This window comes from Dermacentor albipictus, chromosome 1 (assembly GCF_038994185.2).
Source record: "Dermacentor albipictus isolate Rhodes 1998 colony chromosome 1, USDA_Dalb.pri_finalv2, whole genome shotgun sequence".
NCBI lineage: Eukaryota > Metazoa > Arthropoda > Arachnida > Ixodida > Ixodidae > Dermacentor > Dermacentor albipictus.
The window spans coordinates 53421526-53443389 of record NC_091821.1 but is presented as its reverse complement, the minus strand read 5'-3'; the positions used below and the strand labels follow the sequence as shown (position 1 = coordinate 53443389).

General features: G+C 46.4%; 1 protein-coding gene across 6 annotated transcripts in view; it reads right to left on the bottom strand.

Annotated features, from left to right (window-relative positions):
• The window catches only part of tyn (trynity), a 134255-nt gene that overhangs the window by 30802 nt on the left and 81589 nt on the right, over window positions 1-21864 (bottom strand). For all 6 annotated transcript variants that reach the window (XM_070532705.1, XM_070532698.1, XM_070532709.1 and 3 more), the window contains exons 6-7: window positions 10731-10965; window positions 6671-6805 (exon numbers count right to left, since the gene is read on the bottom strand). In XM_070532705.1, the coding sequence (XP_070388806.1) occupies window positions 6671-6805; window positions 10731-10965 (370 nt within the window). The remainder of the gene's footprint in view (window positions 1-6670; window positions 6806-10730; window positions 10966-21864) is intronic.

The following is a 21864-nucleotide window of genomic DNA, read 5'->3' as shown; positions in this document are numbered from 1 at the left end:
TTCTGCAGTTTCTTCGCAGCTACAGTCTTCACATTCGGCGTTATCGGTCATTCCAGTCAATATTGACTATGCATTTGTGAATACAACGCTCAGGCGTAACGGACCCCATACTTCCTTCACTTCGGCGAAGAAAGGTCGAGTGAATTCAATCTATGGGGACTAAACTCAGGTGTGTGTCACTTATGCAATGTTAAATTATGCGCTTGCTTGCTTAGGTGGTGGGCTGCTTCACTCTTCGATAAATGTATGGAGACCAGGCTTGTTCCTTCATGTGCTTTTCTAGCAGCTTCGTTGCTGAGTTGGTTGGCGGAGATAGTGAAATGACCTGGCTACCACAGAAATACGAGGTTTTGTCCTTTCACGATCATGTGGTCGTACATTTCTTGTATCTCCGGCACGAGTTGTTCGCAGGACCCGTGACGAATAACTCTGAAATGAAACTGTAGGGACGCCTTTGAATCGCAGAATATTGCCCACGAATTAGTCGATTTGTGGTTGCTATAGCAGATAGTGCCTTGGAGGGCAACAAGCTCCAAACCTGTCGATGTTGTGACGTAAGAAATCCTGCAGTTAATGCTGATGGATCTTAACGGGATAACCACTGTGCCGGTGGAATTGGTCTCAGTCGAAGAACCATCCGTGTATATGTGGAGTCTGTCAAAGCATAAAGCATGCAAATAATCCTGAGTTGCTTGCCTCTAGGCAAAGATATGCACGTTTGCCTTCTTTTGTATCCCTGGGATGGAAAGGTACACTTCAGGTTGTTGTTGACACCACAACGCTGACGATGGACGTGCTTAGCGCGTGAAGCCCGTAGGAAGGGAGTCACGATGAGGGCTGGCGATGGTGAATAATGACGCCTGCAGTTGCCGTTCTGGCCAGACAAGCAAGATGCTTCGATTACATCCGTAAAATATGTCGAATATGCGCCCTCGGCGTATCGGTGGTAATGTAAGTCATGATCAAATGGCCTCGATCCATTATAACAGTTCCGGCTGTAGAAGTGCTCCGCGGAAGGCTGAGGAAAACGCGGAGTGCCTGTGCTTGCATGCTCTAAAGCGCTCAGAGGTCTGACTTGCAGATTTTGAAGAGCACGGAAGAACTATAGCGCAAAAAAATCAATTAAAAGCGCTCAGCACAGCAGTAGCATGGAGCCCGCTGATGGTGTCCATTTTTCACCAGCGATGAACTTGAAGGCTGCAGGAGACAATAGATATGAGTTCATTCTCAAGTGTGCTGCATGAGGACTCCAGGAGAAGTCTCGGTCAACAATAATACCTAAAAGCTGATAAGTACTCCTGTAGGAGATAGGCTGGCCATTCATACATACAGAATAACAAGTCGTCGTTTTTCGCATGAAAGTGACTAACCCGCGTGTTTTCATCGAGAGCATTATAGTCTTGCTTTCGAAGATAGCCAGATTTCTGCGTTTCTGTCTCCTATAGCGTTGCACGAATCTGCAGGTGCGTCACTGCCGAAGCCCCGACGCAGATGTCATCGGCGTATATCGAGACACTGACTGTTTCCGGCAGCGATTCGTCCAGCCCGAGAAACGCGAGGCTGAAAAGAATATGGCTTAAAACAGTGACGTAAGGGGCGCCACGATATGTGTAGTGGCGCCCCTTACGTAAGCACAAACAAATGTATTCGTGTAAGGTAGCTTCGGATTCATCGAAATGCTCGTCTTCCCAGTTCAACTGTAATAAGCACGCCTAGAATGGCTTCATGGGAAATGTTGTCCTAGCAGCCTTCACGTCGAAGAAAAGCACCACTGACAGTCGCTACCCAGATTTTTTGCTGGTCTATAGAGGACACTAGATCGATACGTTGTCATTCGATGAACTGGGTGACTTCCAGGATAAACTTTGTATTGTTCAAGGTACCAATCTAGACGCATGGGGATCACTGGTTCCATGATTTATACAACTGTCGAGTGCTATAAGTCGATATGATTGCCAGTTGCAGCGTTGCAACGGTGACATTCCTGGTTTTAGCAGCGGAACTAAGCGGCTGCGTTTTCATTCCTGAAGAACCACGCTGACTTGCCATCACCTACTAGAAATGTTATGAAGTTGCTGTCATGCTTCTTGTCCTCACAGGGCAGTCAGTCTATGTTATCCCAGAAATTGTAAGTGCCACTGTGACACAAGAGTTGTAGAAGTGATTAACAGTGGTCGAATAAGCAATGTCGCCGAAGCCAACGTTTCGACAAGGGGGCTTGTCTTCGTCAGGGGTGACTATATAGAAGCCTTAATTATAATCATATATGTGTAGTACTCCTGTATGCCATACACTTTTCACTGCCATTCTTCCATCGACAAGCATCATAGATTCCATTTGTCTTCGTGACACAGACAGTTAACGGCTACAGGCAGTTCAATTTCGTCTACGATTTAATTTCGACCACCTAGGGCTGTTTTAACATGCACCCAAAGTCAAGAGCAATTTAGCACTCTGCTGGGGTCGAAATGAGGCCGCAGCTCATTTAAGGCGAACAGACAACTGGTTTAATGGGCCACAAAGGCGATGGTGCGTTTCTTGAAATACGCCAGCCTGTATGACCGCCTGTGAATTGATTCAGTGGTGTACGCTCGTGTGCGTAACAGTGGAGATTGCGACCTTCTTTCTTGCGTCTCCTCTTTCAATCCCCTTTCCCGCTTCCCCAGTGCAGGGTAACCTACCGGGCTCAGCCTCGTTAACCGCCCTGCCTTTCCCTTATGACCTCTCTCTCTCTCTCTCTCTCTCTCTCTCTCTCTCTCTCTTGTATACCATAAACGTTTAAAGCCCGGGACACGGTCTTCTTTCCTCTTCTTGCTTTTGATAAGGGTGAGCACCATGATATTCCTTCTACGATCACTTCCGCTATCTTCCTAAAAAAAATAGGGAACCTTCCTTCTTCCAAGCCACTTAAAAAACTACTTTAAACGCGCTGGAAGATTTCTCTGACCTTCGGTTCCGGGGGGAAATAATTTGGCCGCCCCTGCCCGATTGATCACGGTCGTATATTACGATTCGAGCCACGCGGTGTATCGGCTCTAGCAATACCTTTGAGGCATCAGTTGCTCGGGTTCATAACTTCACCTCCCTGTACTTTAAGAAGTCTGGAGGCAATCTAAATAAAAAAATTTAAAGAAATCTAAAAAGTAAAGAGCGGAGGAGCGAGATGTGGGAAGGAACTAGGCACACTCGAGCGTTTGAAGTGTAGGAGGATCCAGGCGGAAGAGTAGCACCCAGCGGCGCCGAACAATGGACGTTAGGGTCGGCGGGTTTCACCTTTCTCCGGCGGGGGGGCGACCATACAACTCGCGCCTCGAGAATGGCGAGCAGCGTCTCGGATGCGCGGCGGTTTCCTGGACCTTCTCTGGAAGCGGCCGCGCCGCGCCACTGCCCTCCAATGCGATGTCGGTCAAGCGCGTAAACGTCTGGCCTTTGTCGACTGCTTCCGTATGCAGCCGCTCTCGTTCCGAGCGCCGTGATGGATGGTCGGCCGGCGTTTGCAGCGGTTTGCTACGCCACCGGCCGCCCCGCTACGCTGGGGCGCCCACACAGTCGGGCGGCGCATTGTCCGCGGCGCCGGGCGCTGGACAGCGACAAAGCAATCGAACGGTACTCTTTCTTTCGCCGACCGTGCGCTCGGGGCCGCCGCTGGCTACTGTTCCGGTCGGCGCGCTTTGCTGATCGGGGCACGGCGTCCCCGGTGGCCCCTGCTCGCGATGCGGCGGCACGCGAAGTCTCCCAGAGAAGGTCCGACGGGTACGCGGGCGCGTTTCCTGCCAGATCCTGCGGCGTGCCGGACGCGAGCCGACCGACGTGATTACGCATAATCAAGATGGAGCACTCCCTATGCGGTGGCTCGACTGCCTCTACACGTGCGTTCGTGGTGCCGAGAACAGCAGCGGTTTTGTTGAGTCTCTATGTACGACGCGAAGCGGTTGTACCTGGCCTGACTGCAGCGTCTTCCGTCGTGTGTTGCTGTCCTGAGAGTGGAGTAATTTCAACAGCCGCGGTGGCTTAACGGCTACGGTGTTGCGTTAAATATCCCCTCGTGAGAAAAATTAATCCGCAGTCCCCCACTACAACGTGCCTCATAGTCAAATCGTGGTTTTGGCACGTAAAACAGTTCAATTCAAATTCAATGCTGCGATTTCAACATTACGTCAGGAGGACCCGTTTCAAGTTTATCTACGTTTGAATATGCACACAACTGTAGACTTTTGTAACAGCTGTACCGCATACGTGAATCACATAAGTGGACTAGATGCAATGAAGTGCTTTCTGTGATAGAATGAACTGAGTGAGATTACTGTTGTAATGCGATGAATACGTCATGATCACCCTTGACTCGCAATGATTTACTTCTTGTGTTTGCATATACCTTGCAAATATTCGTATAGTTGCCATGAAAGCGAAAGGTTATTTTATGGATAAAAAGAAGTCAAATACCCTTGGTCACGAATTTTCTTGACATTTGTGATCTAGAAAAAAAATTCAACATTGCCATTTGTTGGGCGTGTAAACTGACTTGGAAAGCATATTTAGCGCCAACAAACAAGGACGGAAGGGAGACGACACCACAATGTGCTCCCTTCTCGTCTCTCTTCCGTCCTTTTTTGCTGGCGCTAAATATGCTTTATAAAAGAAATTCAGGCTTCGTAGTTATCACGAAAAAATGAAGGATTGCAAAATTTTAACCGGCAAAGTGCGTAACTTGCATTGTGCGACAACTTGAAGAGGACGATGCCGTAGCCCGTCGTTCATTTCGTTAAAAACTTCCTTAAATGAAGTTCACTGTGCCCTCCAATCATGTATACTACGTCATGTGCTTTAATACCACCAGACTGGCATAAAATTAGTGAGTGATGAAATTAATGAGTGATATGGTATTTTTACATATATTTACTTTTCACAACATCGGCAATGCTTGTATTCTTGTAGAAGATGACTTCTAATAAGTATTCAGAAATAACTGTCAGTCTATCTAACATCAAATGCACCATATGCCATATTTTTACACATAGCTGAATAAACGCTGTACGCGGTTTTGTTTTGTTTTCGACTTCATAACAATTTTCCCCTTATTTCCACTTTTGTCAGATGCCGACTTCTTTATCGGCTGATCTAAATTCAGAATGGCCACAAGAAGTTGGGAAAGCTACTCAGAGGACAGCGGCAGCCGCGTGTAGACTCGGTGCGGACCTTCATATGTGCGCGAAACTGTGCTCTCTCTATCTCCTCTCTCTCAATTTCCATTTCCCCTCTCTCGTATCCCCAGAGTAGGGTAGCAAACCGGACGCTCGTCTGGTTGAGCTCCCTGCCTTAGCTTTCCTTGCTTTTGATCTTTCTCCCTCACTTCAAATCAACCACACAATCTACTTTTTCATGCGACTCGAAACAAACAACAATATAAGCGTCCTAAATGCGTATGTTATTAGAAGGGAGTACCTCTCGTTGTTAATTGAAAGTCTGAACGTCAGCCGATATTTTTAAATAGGAGTTTTTGAAAATTCTGTCCACTGAGTTACGCTGGTGCACTGCGGTGAAGTTCAAGAGATGGCGGCAGGGGCAATGTTATCTCCCTCTCTCTCTCTTTTCATTCAACACATGTTTTGTACCTTCTTCTTGATGAAATGTGAGAAAAAAGGGGGCAAATTTGGGCACAAGTAGGGCCGGCTATCCCAAAATCATTAGGCATGAAAAACAGCTGCATCAACAACGACAACAACAATATCACTCAAAACACAAAGCACTGTCAAGAGTCTATTACAAAATGTCAGAACACTAACAGAGCAAATCGGAATCCACGTGTTCTTCGCTGCAACGTCCGACGCCTCTCCCTCCAAACAACTTTAAATCGCCTGGGCTCCGCACCCTTTTCTGAGCAAAGAAACACTGGGATCGTGTTCACATTCTTCGCTGGGGCAAGACGCTATTCATGCAGCTAGTAGTGCAGTTCTTGAAGTGCACCGGCCTGAGTGACCGTATAGATTCCCCTCTACGCATCCTGCCGCGTGCATGTAGTGCACACTCTCTCCTCTCACTCGTTTTCTCTTTCCATTTCTCCTTTCTCTTATCCCAAGTGTAGGGTAGCAAACCGAAGGCTCGTCTGGTTGACCTCCCTGCCTTAGCTTTCCTTGCTTTATGATCTTTCTCTCTCACTTCAAATCAACCACGCAATCTACTTTTTCATCCGACTCTAAACAAACAACAATATAAGCGTCCTAAATGCGTATGTTATTAGAAGGCAGTAACCTCTCGTTCTTAATTGAAAATTGCTGAACGTCAACCGATATTTTTAAATAGGAGCTTTTGAAAATTCTGTCCATTGAGTTACGCTGGTGCACTGCGGTGAAGTTCAAGAGGTGGCCCCAGGGGCAATGTCCAATATTCCTGGACATGACCACACGGAACTGCACTCGTAGTGAGCACAAACTGATAACACACATGATTATCACGCGTAGTAAGACGGTACTGTATCCTACCCATGCTCTTAGGGAGAATTTACATTTATTCTTCTCCAGTCAGCCAGCCAACTGACCGCTGCTACGCGGTCGAAGAGAGCGCCTCGTGTTTGTGCAGGCCCGGCGTTCTTTACACCAACCTCTTAAGCACGACTCCGGACAAGGTCGTCCAAAGGGAGCCGCCTAATTGCGGGACGAAGACGCAGGCTCACCGTCGTAGCACACCCCGTACGCGTCGCACGAAGGGTCAGGCGAGTCGGCGAAGACGGGCGACTTGGTTGACGTCCTCGTTTCGCTTGGCGGACTCTTGAGCGTGCCCGGCTTGGCCGTGTACTGCCTCGTGCTGTCTGCGAGCGACACGCGAAGGGGAGACATGCATCGCGTCAGCCAACGCACATGCGGCGGCGCCAGGCTGCACGCACACATAAAGCAGCAGCCGCGGTGGCGGCCACTTGACCAGCACGTGAACGGGGTAGCAGTGCCCTGCCGCCGCTGCCGCTTGTTCTAGTACGCCGGCCGGGTCAGCAGCGACCTTACACGCAGCGATTGTCCCCGCCCGGGGACGCGCGGCACACTTGAATGCGCCATAAAGGCCCTTTGACGGGCGTTCATTCTTTTGCTTCTCTTCGCGTTATTTGTGTGCACTTCACCCACATGCGACGAGGCTTCGGCAAACCACAGGGGTTAGTCTGACTGGTAGCCTCCGCGCGACAGTAATGATACAGTTATGTTGGCATTAATTACTATGCAAGAGAATAATCGTGACATAACTTGTCACGGCCAGTCTTCCGCTGGGCCAGCGAACACCACTGGCTATTAGGCATGTCATAATGGTGAGCTCATAATTTGTTCTAACCACCTTATGGGGCCATTTTTTTTTAACGTTAACGAGAGCTTCTTGCACTCACGATATTCTTTTATTTATTTGGGTTTTTTTTTTACCGCCATCAAATTGCGACTGCCGTATAGAAAGGAAACCTTACAAAACCAAATACAATATTGCAACAACCTGACTAACTCAGGCCCTTGCCTTTCCAGCGTCGCAATGTTCAATATGCTCATTATATGAGTCGAATTTGATGAAATTATTGTATGTATCACGAAACAACGTTCCATATAGTACTTGCGTTGTATGGCACTTTATTGTCTCTGTGTGTTTCCGGTAACGTCTCTCTTTATAAAGGCAACCCTGGAGCGCAACATTTAATTCGCAAAGAGTGCGCAAACCACAACAGCCGTACTTTGAATCAACACATCGCGCAAAGAGCACTTCACTAAAAAAAGCTGTATAGGGAAGAACCAACACTTTATTTCTGTCACGGGTGTTACGTTGACTTCACCTGCTGCTGCAGTTGTCGAAGAGAGCCAACACATCGTCTCAGCAATTTCCGGGCAACGACGACAGCCACAGCGAGCACCCTCGGTCACGTAAGGCATGCTTTAAACATTGCTTGGGGTCAAGTTTCTCTACAGCACCTGCACTAAAGTTACAAAAGCTACGTTCGTGCAATATCGTTTTCTTAATCATAGTATTGCACCATTGCGATGATCCAGAGTGACAAGTGGGCAAGTCGGATTACTTATGTGATGTTCTGTCGTCCTTCTTAATCGCATCAGCGCCCAACGATAAACTGCTCGTGCTCCGTAGGACTAGGTGTGAGAAGCAAGTACTAAACGTACAGACCCGTGGCTTCACTCAACGAGAGGGCAGCGCAGCCATTCTCTTCCTAATGCATTTGATTGCAGTGAGCCGCGTTTTGAGGTGCTCCAGCCACAAGCTCGAGCGTCACGTCAACCGCAGCAAAGAAAAGGTGCCAAGAAACGAAGGAGAAAACGAGACTGTGCACTATGGACGTTCTTTTCGTTTTATTTATTTATTTATTTGCTCTCTATTCGTTCGGAAAGGTCACGTGTTGTGAGCAGAGATTGTGAGCTCTTAATGTTGCAAACAAAGCTTTTAGAAGGATATCCTGCCCAAGACCATCCTTAAATACACATTATTGCTGGCGTCCTCTCAAGGCTAACGTCTATACCACCGGCTTGTTCTTGCATGACATCCTCTATGCGGAATTTATAAACAAATCAACAACGGCTCTATACTTCTAGAACAAAGTCAGGTTCCTGAAGCAAGCTGCACAAAAGCTTAGGAATTATTCTTTCATTTTTCTGATGTATTTCTGTTTTCTCTAGTTCTAGCTTCCATAAAGTTCCATACTAAGCTATTTAAGCGAAGCTTCAGCTAGGCCGCTCCTATCTAAATACATGTGAAAGGAGAACTTGTTTTTCTAGGCAACCACTGCACTAAATTTGACGAGGTTTGTTGCATTTAAAAGCGAAACTTAAGATCTAGTGACTGTTTGTTTCAAATTTTCGATTTAAGTTTTCAATTTTTTATTGAAAATTGCCAGAACTCGAAAATTCTCAGAACACGAAACTATCAAGTTTGCAACTCTCTAACTCAGCAAGGAAAAACGATATCATAATTAAGTAAATTGCAACTGATAGTAAATCTAAAGCGCACAAAACTTATATGTTACACATGAATCTAAAAAAAAAAATATATGTAAATACAGCTTTTGCAGAACCCTTGTAAAGAACGTAAAAAAATCACGTAGAATATAAATTGGCATATCAAATTTGTTCAATTTGAATGGTTTAATGGGTGCCGTTTACGGAACCGTGATACTTGTTTTTGGTGCAGAGCTATTAATTCGTAAACATTGTGCTTCTATTTCTTTAGAACTTCCGAATTCTTGAAAGTTATTTTCACAATATTCAGGCCTTAATCGAAATTCCGCTTCCAGCAGTCACTAGAAATTAAATTTCCCTCTCGAATGTAACAAATTTGATTAAAATCGGTCCAGGGGTTATCTCAGAAAAGCGTTTTTGCGTTTTACATGTATTTGAATAGGCCGCGTCGGAGTTGGGCCTGAGCTAAAGCTTCCTCTTCAGGCTAAAGTTTAAGGTCACGGATGATATGCGGTACACGCGATCCTTGAGCCAATAGCGACCGCGTCCTCTAAAGCCCTAACGACTAATAGCATCTTCGAGTAGTCATTTCAGAGCACGCTTGGAGCACTCCAAAGATTGCGTAACACAGCATTCAAGCAGTATTTTGCTGAGTCACGATATTCCATTTGCATTGTCGTTACTCAAGTCCGATTTGTTTGTTTGTTTGTTTGTTTGTTTGTTTGTTTGTTTGTTTGTTTGTTTGTTTGTTTGTTTGTTTGTTTGTTTGTTTGTTTGTTTGTTTGTTTGTTTGTTTGTTTGTTTGTTTGTTTGTTTGTTTGTTTGTTTGTTTGTTTGTTTGTTTGTATTGGAACACAGTTTAAATTAGCTGCTGTGTTACGTGACCTGAAACAATCAGCCGAAGATAAACTTCCAACCGAGCAGCGCCGAACACGAGGCGGACGTATTTGTCGTTGAGGGGGCCACGCTCAAACAACAGCAACGTGGAGCTTATTTGCGACGCTTTTTTAGCCTCGAGTTCGACGATGTCCGCGAGTCCATGTCACGCTGTGCGATATCCATGCTGCATGATTTCTCGGCCGAATATGAGCTTGTTGTATGCGGTTACTGATTGCATGCGGTTACCGGTTACCGGTACCATGGCACGTTACGATTGCAAAAAATGGCGTGGACATCGCGTGCGTGTAAGATGCACGCATCTGCGCCGTGCTGACGCTGTGGCATTTGTACAGTCCTGTTTATTTGACCATTGCGGAACCGCAAGATTCGGTCCAATTATCCGAAAGGACAACTTAACAAATGACAGCAAAATGAACGAATTCTTTTTTTTTTTCGCTTGAAGTACTCTGTCATATCATTTGGTTTCTTGCTATGGAAGCGTGGCGCAACCAGCATGAAGCGAAGAGCGCCGACATGTCTAAACACTGGCTCAGCGTGACTCGACACAATACAAGCGTGAACGGATTGCATCACTGGCGGAAGGAGCTTCGGCCACTAAAAGATAAAAATTAATTTATATAAACGACCTTCACGCCTAGGGAAGTAGTAGCATCGTGTGCTGAATTTATCGTGTTTTCAAGCTTACAGTAACCGGTGCGCGCTTGAGGAGGCACCACCGTTGCGGGTCGGTAGGGATCGAGTTAACCGAAGCGGCATGCTTTCAAGTTAGCATTAAGCGAGTCTTCGTTCGACAACAATGTACGGTTTCTCGCTGGGACCTTTCAGTGTTCGAATTAAGCGAAAAGTCGAATTAGGGGGAGTCGACTCGTGGCGCAGCAGCGTGCGCCATATCGGGACACTCACTGGTGCAGCGTGACTCCAAGTAGATGCCCTTGGTCTCGCCAGTGTCCAGCAGCGGCAGCGGCGGGCTGGAGCCCGCGAACGTGGCCGACCCGTCGGGCAGCATGAGATGGTCGACGTGGAACACGGAGCACGAGCCCTGCATGGCGCCGTCCTGGCTCGGCTTGTACAGCACCGAGCGGCATACGAAGTCGTTGTCCACCGTGCAGGCGCGCAGGCACTCCGATTTGCTGTTGACCTGTGCGACACCAGTCATTGGAACGCGTGTGTTGCCGGCGAAGACGCGCAAGGTTTTCCAGGCTTATAGCACTCACGCCCGGATTGAACATAAATAAGTTTGGCGGAGCTACGTGGTCATTGGGGCTGATAAATTTTTCGGGTGGCATTGCAAACATATTACGCTATTCGATGAACCCAGTGCTGGTAAAGACAGCGCCGCCACACGGCTTATTTATGTATATGACATGACAGGTTACACTGCTTTCTTGGCAATATACAGGGGAGTCCATATATATAAAGAAAAAAAAAGAAAGACGACTTATTATTTTACGTGAACAAGACCAAGGAATTCTTGTTCAGAAACCACCAGTATTTTTTAGTCCCTGATATCCAGTTCGCTAAATAAAGGTAACTGGCTAGCTTTTAATTGCTGTTCTAATTGTCATGACGTTAATTAAATAGCTGTAGCAAATCCGTCAAAATGAGATTTTTCCGGTAATGTGCACAACAGCAAAATGCTGCCGTCAATGTGCCTTCCTTTTGCGTGTGTGCATTCAGCGGCAAATATACATCTTCCAGTACACATCGGGCGTGTATTTTTCTTGCGAAGAGAGATAGCAGGATAGCCCGCGAAATGTGAAAAGTACCATGTGACAACGCGCCTTCGTGCACGGGATAGCAGCGATATCAAGCAGTCTCACGGTGGGAAAGCAAGCTGTTCGTTTTAGGCTCACCGCTCAGGGCAGCGCGCTTTCTTGATGTTTGCACGCAATAACCTCCGGGAACTGTTGGCGCATCGCGGAAAGAGCAAACGTGCTGTTATTGTCGCCTCTCAACCTCATTAACAAAATAATGAAAATGTATTATATTCTAAAGTTTTACGTGCCAAAAACCATGATTTGATTATGAGGCATGCCGTAGTGAAGGACTCCGAATTAATTATGACGGGGCTCACAATGTGCACCCAATGCACGGTACAGCGCGGGCGTTTTTTGTTTTTTTTTTCATTTCACCCCCACTGAAATACGGCCGTCGCGACCGGGATTCGATCCCGCGCCCTCCGGCTTGTTAGCGGAACGCCGCAGCCCCTGCGCCACCTCGGCGGGTATCCAACTGACAGATGAACCTCTCCCCCATGGATTTTAGCTAAGTGGACCTAAGCGGTGCAAGAACCTCTCCGTATCTTGAGAGAGCCGAAAAGTGAAGTTCGCGTGAGAGATGTATTAGCTCTTCGGATGGTGCGCAGACAGAAAGTAAGAGATGAAATGCAGAAGGGTGTTTTTGTTGTTGTGCATGAATTATTTTAACACTGTAATTCCTCATGTGTTTATATGCTCATCGAAGTCTACATCATGGCCGTTTGTGTGTGTTTGTGACTGTTTACGAGCTCATTGTGGTGAAACTTACATTTGACTTTTACACTGTGATATTCATGGGCGTATAGGACTATGCTGTGGCTTTCTCACCCTATGAAGAGATTTTTTTTTTCATTTTCCAACATATTTATTTATATTGTTGTTTCCGCTATGAGAAAAGGAGTAGCCGTCACCATTATAAGGTGACTATATCTCTTTCTTTTATTTTCATTTGAATAAAAAAATGTATTAGCTCTTCGGATGGTGCACAGATAGAAAGTAAGAGATGAAATATAGAGGGGTAATCCAGAAGAACTATCTGGTTAGATACTCTGCACTGGGGGTAAGATAAGAGGTTTAAAAAAAAGATAAAGATAAAAGAAACGAAGGTACGAAGATGTTAGGTTCACACAGAAACGATTAATGGTCATTCTGACAATGGTCATCCTGACAACACTCATACTGACAGCGGTCACAGCATTTGACGCAGTCCAGATATTAAAAAAAAACGCACCAGTGTTTTTAAGGTAACTCAAGCTCACGTCGCCTGGGACCAGGATTTGAGGATTTCACTATCCAAAGCAAGGGGCAGTTGTCAAGCCTGACAAAAGTGGCGCAAAGCGTTGTTCTTTGTGAACTGAAGATCATTAGGAGTTGGAAGGAAATAATAACTGCAATGTTTTCCCACTTCGCGTGAACAAATTGTACTGGCGACAGCCTTTGGGTAATTTGGTTTCTGCTCACGGAAAAAATTTATCTTCCGACGCGAATTATACGAGAGGTTGTGCATCATGCACTGCTTCTTTTTTGAGAGCCGCCGCGCTGACGCTGTGACTATATCATTTAGATGCTGAGCCCGAGGTCGTGGGCTCGATTCTCGGCCACGGCGGCAGCATTTCCATGGAGGTATAATGCATAAACGCTCGCGTACGTAAACTTAGCCACACGTTAAAGAACGCCAGGTAGTCAAAACTAATATGGAGCCTTCCAATGCGGTGTCTCTCATAGGCCCAGTATTCCTTCGAGACATTAAACCCCATATAATCGATCAATCAGTCGGTATTCAGACCACTTTTGAATGCATGTGAAATGGCAATAAAGGCTGCCACTACAATAGTAGGACTGACAAGACGTTTTATTCAAACAGTCAGTTAAGAACGTGGTGGTTGAATAAATTTCGTTGCAAGAGCAGCGCTGTGGTGCTCTCCCCAGGACGCACTCGGCAGGGTCACAAGTACGCCACCAACCGTACAGAGCCGCTATATTAGTATCATGCGCGCTTTCGGAGGTTTACTTCAAAACTGTGTTATCGAGGTGCTGCTGCCCACATAAGATGTTATTGCCAGTTCCAAAAAGAAAAATAATAACGACGTAAACGGGACGCCTCTGAGTTCGGCAGTTATTGGCCTCTCTGCGCGATTAATAGAACAGAATTTCTGCATTCACATTAACTTACAGAACATGGAGCAATGATAAGCACGTTTGTAATAATTTAAAGTGCACAAACGAGCGTCGCTAGGCGCTCAGCTTGCCTCAGTGTCGACATTAAGGACTCGAATTCACAGCTCCAAGTGTCAAAGTAGAGCTCTTATATGCTCGACAGTTCAGTTCTGACCCCTATAATTTGGCTGCGCACCATCTTAACATGAGAAAGCAATTGTCATTGTAGCCGACATCAGCGATAACAGATGGGAAAGTTGGCAACCAAAAACCTGGCTCTCGTTAGCCGTACGTCACAGTTCCTTTCTTTGTTCGACCTCTTTCTCCTTTTTTTTTTTCTTTGGAAGTATTGCGCTGTCTGTTTCAAAGTAGCAGCACTGTTTTTTTCTGCGTCGGCAATAATTTGCTCTGGGCGAAGACCATTCCCACATCTTTAAGCAAGGGATAAAGGTCCACGTTTATATCGTTATCCTACTGCTCGGTACAACGTCGTATACGGCTATGCTCGACTTCGGGCAGCTAGCAGCGGCTTTTGCCGTTGTTCTCACCGACAGCACACCTGTCGAGGCACTCGGACTGCTTCGTTCAAGAAAGCCTGAGGGATCGATCCACGTTCCATCTCGGGAGAAGAAAGTGCCGCCGTTCGCGAGAGTGCGAAGCGACGGAACCCGCCACGCGGGTGAGTGGGAGTTGCAGCGATTACAACGGGAGGCGGGGACGGCGCCGCGCTGGGGAAGAGGCTGCTTCTTGACACGGTCAACTGGTGTCGAAGCGGTGGGACGGCGTCCACCGAATAGCTCGGAGTGTTCGCGCGCTGCCCACGGGCCGGTGGCACCGCGCACCGTTATTTCCCCTCTCTCTTGACCTAAACGCCTTCCGGCTGGTGTTGATCGGTTGCGCCGGACGCGGCTGCCCCCCAGCGGTCTTTTGTGCGTGGTACTCCGCCGCCGAAAGAGGTGTGCGGTGAACTGAAGCGGTGTGAAACGCCGCGTCAGTGGCTAAAAAAGAAGCGCTCTTGTCCAGCCGCCCCTGACGGTCAAGATCGTCCGTTGTCCCTCGCCGAGACGTCCGATACGGAAACGCGCGTGCTCACTCGCTCGGTTAAGCTCGCACTCGCGTTCTGCGATGCGCGGACACGGCGCCGACGAGTCACCGCCGGACAACACTGAGCTGTGATGCGAGCTGTGTTCGCGGGCTTCCTCTATTTGCAGCGCAGAGCATGATCTATCTATCTATCTATCTATCTATCTATCTATCTATCTATCTATCTATCTATCTATCTATCTATCTATCTATCTATCTATCTATCTATCTATCTGTCTATCTATCTATCTATCTATCTATCTATCTATCTATCTATCCATCCATCTATCTATCTATCTATCTATCTATCTATCTATCTATCTATCTATCTATCTATCTATCTATCTATCTATCTATCTCCTCCCGTGCTTGGTGCTGCCTTCGTTTCTCTACAATGTTCTCTACAAGTTCACAAGTATACGTCTATTTGGATTGCATGAGGCATTGCAGTGCGTGTCCTTTCACGGTCTACAAGCAGGACTTTCAGTGGCTGCAATCGGGCTACTGATCCGCCTGAGCATCACTGTACGAACCACGAAGGGGATAATCATCAGTAATGTAGCGTGTTCAGAGTTAAGGCCGAAAAAAAAAATATTGCGATAATATTCGGCAATAAGTTTCGCCGGCTGTTTTATTATTATTGTTGTTTCTTTTTTTACTTAAACGCCTTGGTCTATGGAATCAAGATGGTGAAAAAAGAATGAATATCATCCACCGTTTTTGGAATATAAGTGATGGCGCCGAAAAAGAATGTTGCTTTCGAAGCAAGTTTCTGGCCATAGCAAAACGCTGAGTAGTGTGGGTAAAAAGAAAAAAAGCAAAATTAAGAAATTGTTACACTTATGGTGAAATATAATGAAAGAAGGTACGATCCCCGATTCAATTAACGCCAGAGTAGGAAAAGTGCCGGTAACGTGAGAAGATCGTTGCCCTTTTGGTAGCAGGGCCGGTATTTTGTAGCGACGCCTTTTCCGATTCTATGCCTTTTCAGGCTTTTCGCGCTTGGCCACTGGTCAGAGCGACGGTCTGCCCACATTATCAACGGGATCAGGCGGCCGTGTGTGGTGGATGATAAGAATAGCATAGAATAAGGCATAAGGCATCGCTACAAAATAGCGGCCCAGGGGCGCTATGCAGGATGCGCCGAGTTTGGCGAAACTCGGGATCTTCACGAGCTCTGGCGACACCCCAAAATGAAAGCACGAATGGTACCGAGACACAGTTTATCTTTCGACAAGCCTCCAGTTTCATTGGTTTATCTAGATTCACTCTGGCTGGCTATCATTTCTTGGGCGTTGCCTTCTGGGCGGTCGACAAACTGGGGCTCACGTGATCATACCGTCGGTGCATGGTCGTGCCTTCTTTCACTTGTTTGTCGTTCCACCGAGTGCATTACATGCAGAAGCAAGTTGTAAAACAAATGCATTTAGTACAATATTATTAGTTACTTTAACGTGGTTTAGAAGCATTTTGAAGCTTACGAGATGTGCACTGAATGCGTCTTAGACTAATTTGTAATTTAGTACCCTTCGCATTATACCACGAGGGAGCGCTGTAGTGGCGTCATCACATCCATTCACCGGGCAAGCATGGCGGCTAAGCATCAGGGAGGCCCAGTGTAAACAAACCCGTACAACGAGCTTGCAGTGCGCGACGTAGTGATCAGGCTCGACGAAGGCCACTATTTCTTGGATAGTTCTGTTCCTCCGTGGGCAATCTTCCCGTGCACCCGGTAAGACTGCCAATAGCTTCGGCGATTTTACAGATCGCAACGCGCACCTACTGTTCACGGCGAAGTGCTGAAGAAACAACTTGTCCGGTGCTGCTTCTGCGAGTGCGCCGAGTTCCTCCACTCTGCGTGACTGCGAGCGTCACGAACATTACATTGTGTGGGCAAAAGGTAGACATCCTATATAGCTACGAAGCGACGAGGTGGTACCGACGATGGATCTCGCTACCAACACAGTGAAGGAGACTTCGACAAACTGCAGATAAGTATATTTCTACTGTTTCATATTTAGCATAATAAGAGTGCACGGATTAAGTCACTTTCGTAGTAACGAACTGAATGTCCAGCAGTTTAAAGAAGGCAGTGAGAACCAATGAGTGTTCGTGCTTTTACGTGCAAGTGGGCCCGCGAAAATATGGAATAGATGAAGGTAACCTCCACTAACTTGGTAAGGCAACAGAAATTCATGAGTGACATTAAGCTAGAAAATTTATGGAAGAGTATCTTTATCCAAGTGAAATATCAATAGCAAGTACTGATATAAAGCAGGAAACTTATACAAAAATTTCATGGGTTGAACAGCACATGGAAGGCATTACCGAATCGTGATCGCCACGTTACCGATATCCTTGAAAAAAGTCTAGAATCATTGCATTCCACCGGTTATGCAATATGGGACATAAACCTGGAGGTTAACAAAGAAACTTGAGATGTCAAGGACTGTGTAGAAAGCGAAGTAACAAAAATTGTTGCAGATAGCATTAAGGCAGGAAGACAGTGGCGTAGTAAACCGTGGCAACTGATATGCTAGTTGAGATTAAAAAAGAAAGGAGTCGGCAGGCAGGCCATGCACGTATTCGATCACTTGTTGCCAATTCATATCAGGTGATTACATAAGCATTACAGAATGAATGTCAAGGAGAGAGAACTACAGCCAAGGATGGTAGAAAATTGCGTAATGGGACAAGAATATGATGTTTGTAGGCATAGGATGCAATCAGCTCGTATAAGACGGGATTGTAGGGTGAGGCATTTGTTTTGCAGCGAACAAAAATAGGTTTGTGGTGCTGACAGTAGAGACTCGTGAAGGTGCAGGGCCACCTCAGCTGCTGGCACACTAATCAACATGACAATTGGCTCTGAAAAAGAAAACCCCAGTTTTGAAAAATAAAGCAATGTTGTCCCAACGCATTGTTTTACTATGCATACTACACTAGAGGCTTCCACCTTTAAGGGCACTTGGTACTAATAGTGCAACAAGCATTTTTCTTTGTAAATAATGGTTTGTACGTGGCTGATTCATTCCAATACACTTTTTTGCAGCAAAACATTCTGCTGCTGGAGCCACTCAACCGCCTGGTGGCAGTAGGCGAGCGCCAGGCACGTGCTCTTGAGAGTGTGGCAAAGGTCCAGAGGGCTGCTCCGCAACAGTAGTATCGGTGCCCTCACTGCTCTCCTGTCGAGCCCACAGAAGGCACCTTATAAAGGAGCTTTCAGTTTAATATTTTGTTTATTATTCAGGAACATGAATAAAATTATTGCAGTAAACATTGTGCTGTGCATATTAGGAGACTTATAACATGCACTTTGTGTCCCTTCAAAATAGGCAAAAACGTAAGACAACCTGTGCCGCTCTTGGACCATGTAAATAAAAAATACACTAATGCAGCATACACGTCATCATGCTGTTTGTTCTTTCTATGTGCAAGAATACAGTGCGTGTTCATTAGCCACAAGATGAACGGTGTGTGTAATTCACAATGAAGAAAGGAAACAGCAGGAGCTTAATAATGCTATCACCTATAGACTGTGCATATGACTGCAACACTCCCCAATTCAAATGTGCCATGCATTTACAAATTACATGCATGTTCGATACCACATATTCTTTAACATTGTCTTATAATTGCATGTACCATATTTCACACATCTTAAGCCCTTGCATAGCACACTTCTGATGTATCCATTTCATAGGCCAAATAATTGTACACTTTGTCCTTTTGTGTTGTATGAAAAGCAGCATCCTTTACAGTCGGATAAAACTTCAGAAGACAGGAGAGGCCCCACCCAGATGACCAAAGCGCAGCAGCCGATTGCCTACACGTCTAAAGAAATAGTCCCTCTCCAATGAGCAATATTAGTCTGTCTGGCGGCACGATATCAGTCTCGAGTGCGTGCCCATTGGTGCAGGCTTGTGTTCACCTGCCTTAAAGTGCAGATTCCGCAGCCTCCTAAAGTTGTATCCGACTATAGAAACACGTAATGCCTTGCACCAGTTGCATAGGCTTCTGCAATTTGATAGCACACAATGATCAGGAGCAGAAATCTATAAAGGCATCCAAGCAAAGCTGGCTGGCCACACTTCCATTATGAGGGGCTGAAAAAGGTCTTGCCAAATATTCCCATGACGTCCTTGAAAAAGAGGTGGTGTTTGGCACTTCTTTAGAATCAAAAACAGATTACGCTGAATGTTGTGTAGCACGTCAAAACAAACTGAGCTTGGTTATTTGCACAGCATGTAATGGGAGGTCGAGCTTCACATAGGAAACAAACTGCTCTGTCCAGTACAATTTTGAGGCCGGTATGGCACCTATTATGGCACCGGTATGGCACCTATTATGTCAACAGTATCTATATACAAATTACACTTTTCACAGGCCATTGATTTCACCATTATTTTTGTGTGATAGTTCTTTCAATCAGCGCTTGTATTACATGAGCAGGTGGATTTGAAAGCAAAGCTTTGTTTGCAAACCTTCCGACTTCCATAAGTGTGTGGCAAGGCACTGGCATGTTGTCGAATAGCTCACACTTCCTCGGTCCTGCACCAAAGAAGCCCAATGCTCTATTTTAAGTTGGATCGCACAACAATTCAACGGCACACAAAGGAGTGTAACACACACAGCAAAGCATTCTGCTGTGTGTATTTCTCTTTGTGCCCCGTCGAATTGTTGTGCAATTAAACTTCAAGCTTCTATACCAATACACCGTCTTCAACCTCACCAATGCTCTAGTTATTAGGCCACAATGGTGCACATCTTTGAAATTTCCCAACACAAATTAGTTCTCCAAAAAATCACAAATGTTAAATTTTGCAGCACAGCTGTATGTATGAACGTGCCATATTCTTTACCACTAAACTCACAGGAATCAAAGAGGCAAGCATTAACGAGCCTTGCTGCCGCCGTTACCATTATCATCATGACACCAATGGAAATACAGTGCCACGTTTCAGTAAAGGGAGTGCTGGAGGGAAAGGTGTGACAGCGAGGGCTTACAATAAAAATAACAGTTACGAGACATGTTCAATGCCAACATATGCTGCATGTCGCTCAGCCTACTTTGGCAATGCGGCAAGTGTTTACTCGTTTGGGCATATCACGTTTTGTGTAGTTATTGCTCTAAAGCTGTACAAATGGTCTATTTGCTCTGCAAGTTTTATTTTTATCATGGTAGGTTAAAGACCCACTTTTCATTGGCATCTGCACCACATTTCTCCCGATATGTAATAATGCCTTGGTGGTTCATGACATCTTCACGTACAGAGAGTTCTGCAGAGTATCGGATGTGCATTGTTCTAATGCTTAAGAATTAGAGCCCCATTATGAGACGAAAATATACAATTTATCCATCCAAAATAACGCCGCCCCCCCCCCAAAAAAAAGAAGATGCACTGAACCTCTGGCACATGCATCGACAGTGAACAGAGCAAACAATCTGAAGTATTTTCTTCATGCAAGCCAACACACTAAGATTCTCAATGCATTTTCATTTCGCCACAAATGCATAGGCACAACCGGCTTGGCGCAACATCCACATCTCGCGCTGCAACAAATTGTGCAATGCCTCGCTGTTTCATAGTGCGGCCGATAGATTACGCATGACCAAAATTCAGCATTGTGCATACTTAGTAACTTCACCAATGAAGAACCCCAAGTTCTTTATGAGATTAGGATTCATAGGTTACTTCACACAATTAGTGATATCCATTTATCTATTTATACTTAACCCCTTTCCCAAGAAAGTGAGCCATTTGGAAGGCACCCTGACAGATAAATAGAACAATCGACAAAAAGTGATCAACCAGCGAAAAAGTCTGTTAATCACAGTAACGCTGACATTGAAGGCGCCTTAATTCCTACGTACGTTCCTTCGACACACCCGACTACGTTCGTAATGTTCCCACGAAGTGGGAAGCATTCTTTTATATATGCCCGCTCCGCCGCAGTATTCTGGAAAGCTAGCCACCGCTTACGCACTGCCGCATCGATAAGCGCGTCAGACACATCTCTGACACAGTGGCTAACAGTAGTTTGATGGCGTCCGATGTAACGCTCGGCGCCGACGCTTCCCTGAAAACTCCCAGTCCCGTAGAAACGGAGGGCACAGATGACTTGCTCTAAGACGGTGAGCGAATGAAGCCCGCCACGCTGTCACCGCAGACGAGAGTCTTCGCCTCGCTCGTCACACAGCCAGCACACTGATGTCTTCGACAGGCGAAAATGACGCTGAAACTCCCCGCCGGTCATGCAGGTGAACGGGTCCGGACGGTCATACTGACGCTTGCTGCCGCTGGATGCAATGCCGCTGCCGCTGCTGCTGCCGCCGCCATGTTCCCGAGTTTAACTCGGAGGGGGTTTCGCGATGTACGAGTTTAGCACGAGTTCGCCTGTCAATCAAAACCAGAGGTCACGCCCCGCGCGAGGCATGTAACTATTGCGCGCGCACCCACTACAGTTGGGCCACGCCCAACTTATCTGCCGGCAACAGCGACGCGGTGTCGAGCTGAGAGGCATCAACAATCTTGACCGCCGACATAAAACACGCACAACGCACTGTCATCGGTGATGTACTGAGCACCACTATCGAAAACAAAGCGTTGACTGTCGCTGGCACACATCTTCTCGGGTTGAGATGGCCGCACAACACGGTTTCATTGCCTGCATTGCGGCGCGTAGCGCACAGTAAATAATTATCGGCACGTCACTGTAGGTGCTTGCAAGGCGTCGAGGGGGACGACGATGCTGAGGAGGGCTTATTGCAGCAGTCGTTTCAGATAGCTGCTCTGTCATCGGTGATGAAACGGAGCCACAACGTCGTAAACACGATCAGCGTCCGAGAATCGCTCGCTCTTCTAGGCCCAGTGCAATGACATTTCTTCATCACAAGCACTGCGCACTCAACAGTTCCAACACATCTCTCCGTTCGAAATCTGATTTCATAACTGCACACAAGAGTCCTCACCTGCCAAAATGCGAGTGCTGCGGTGTCGTTACGATATCCATCTGCGATCGCTGCTGGCTCCAGCAGA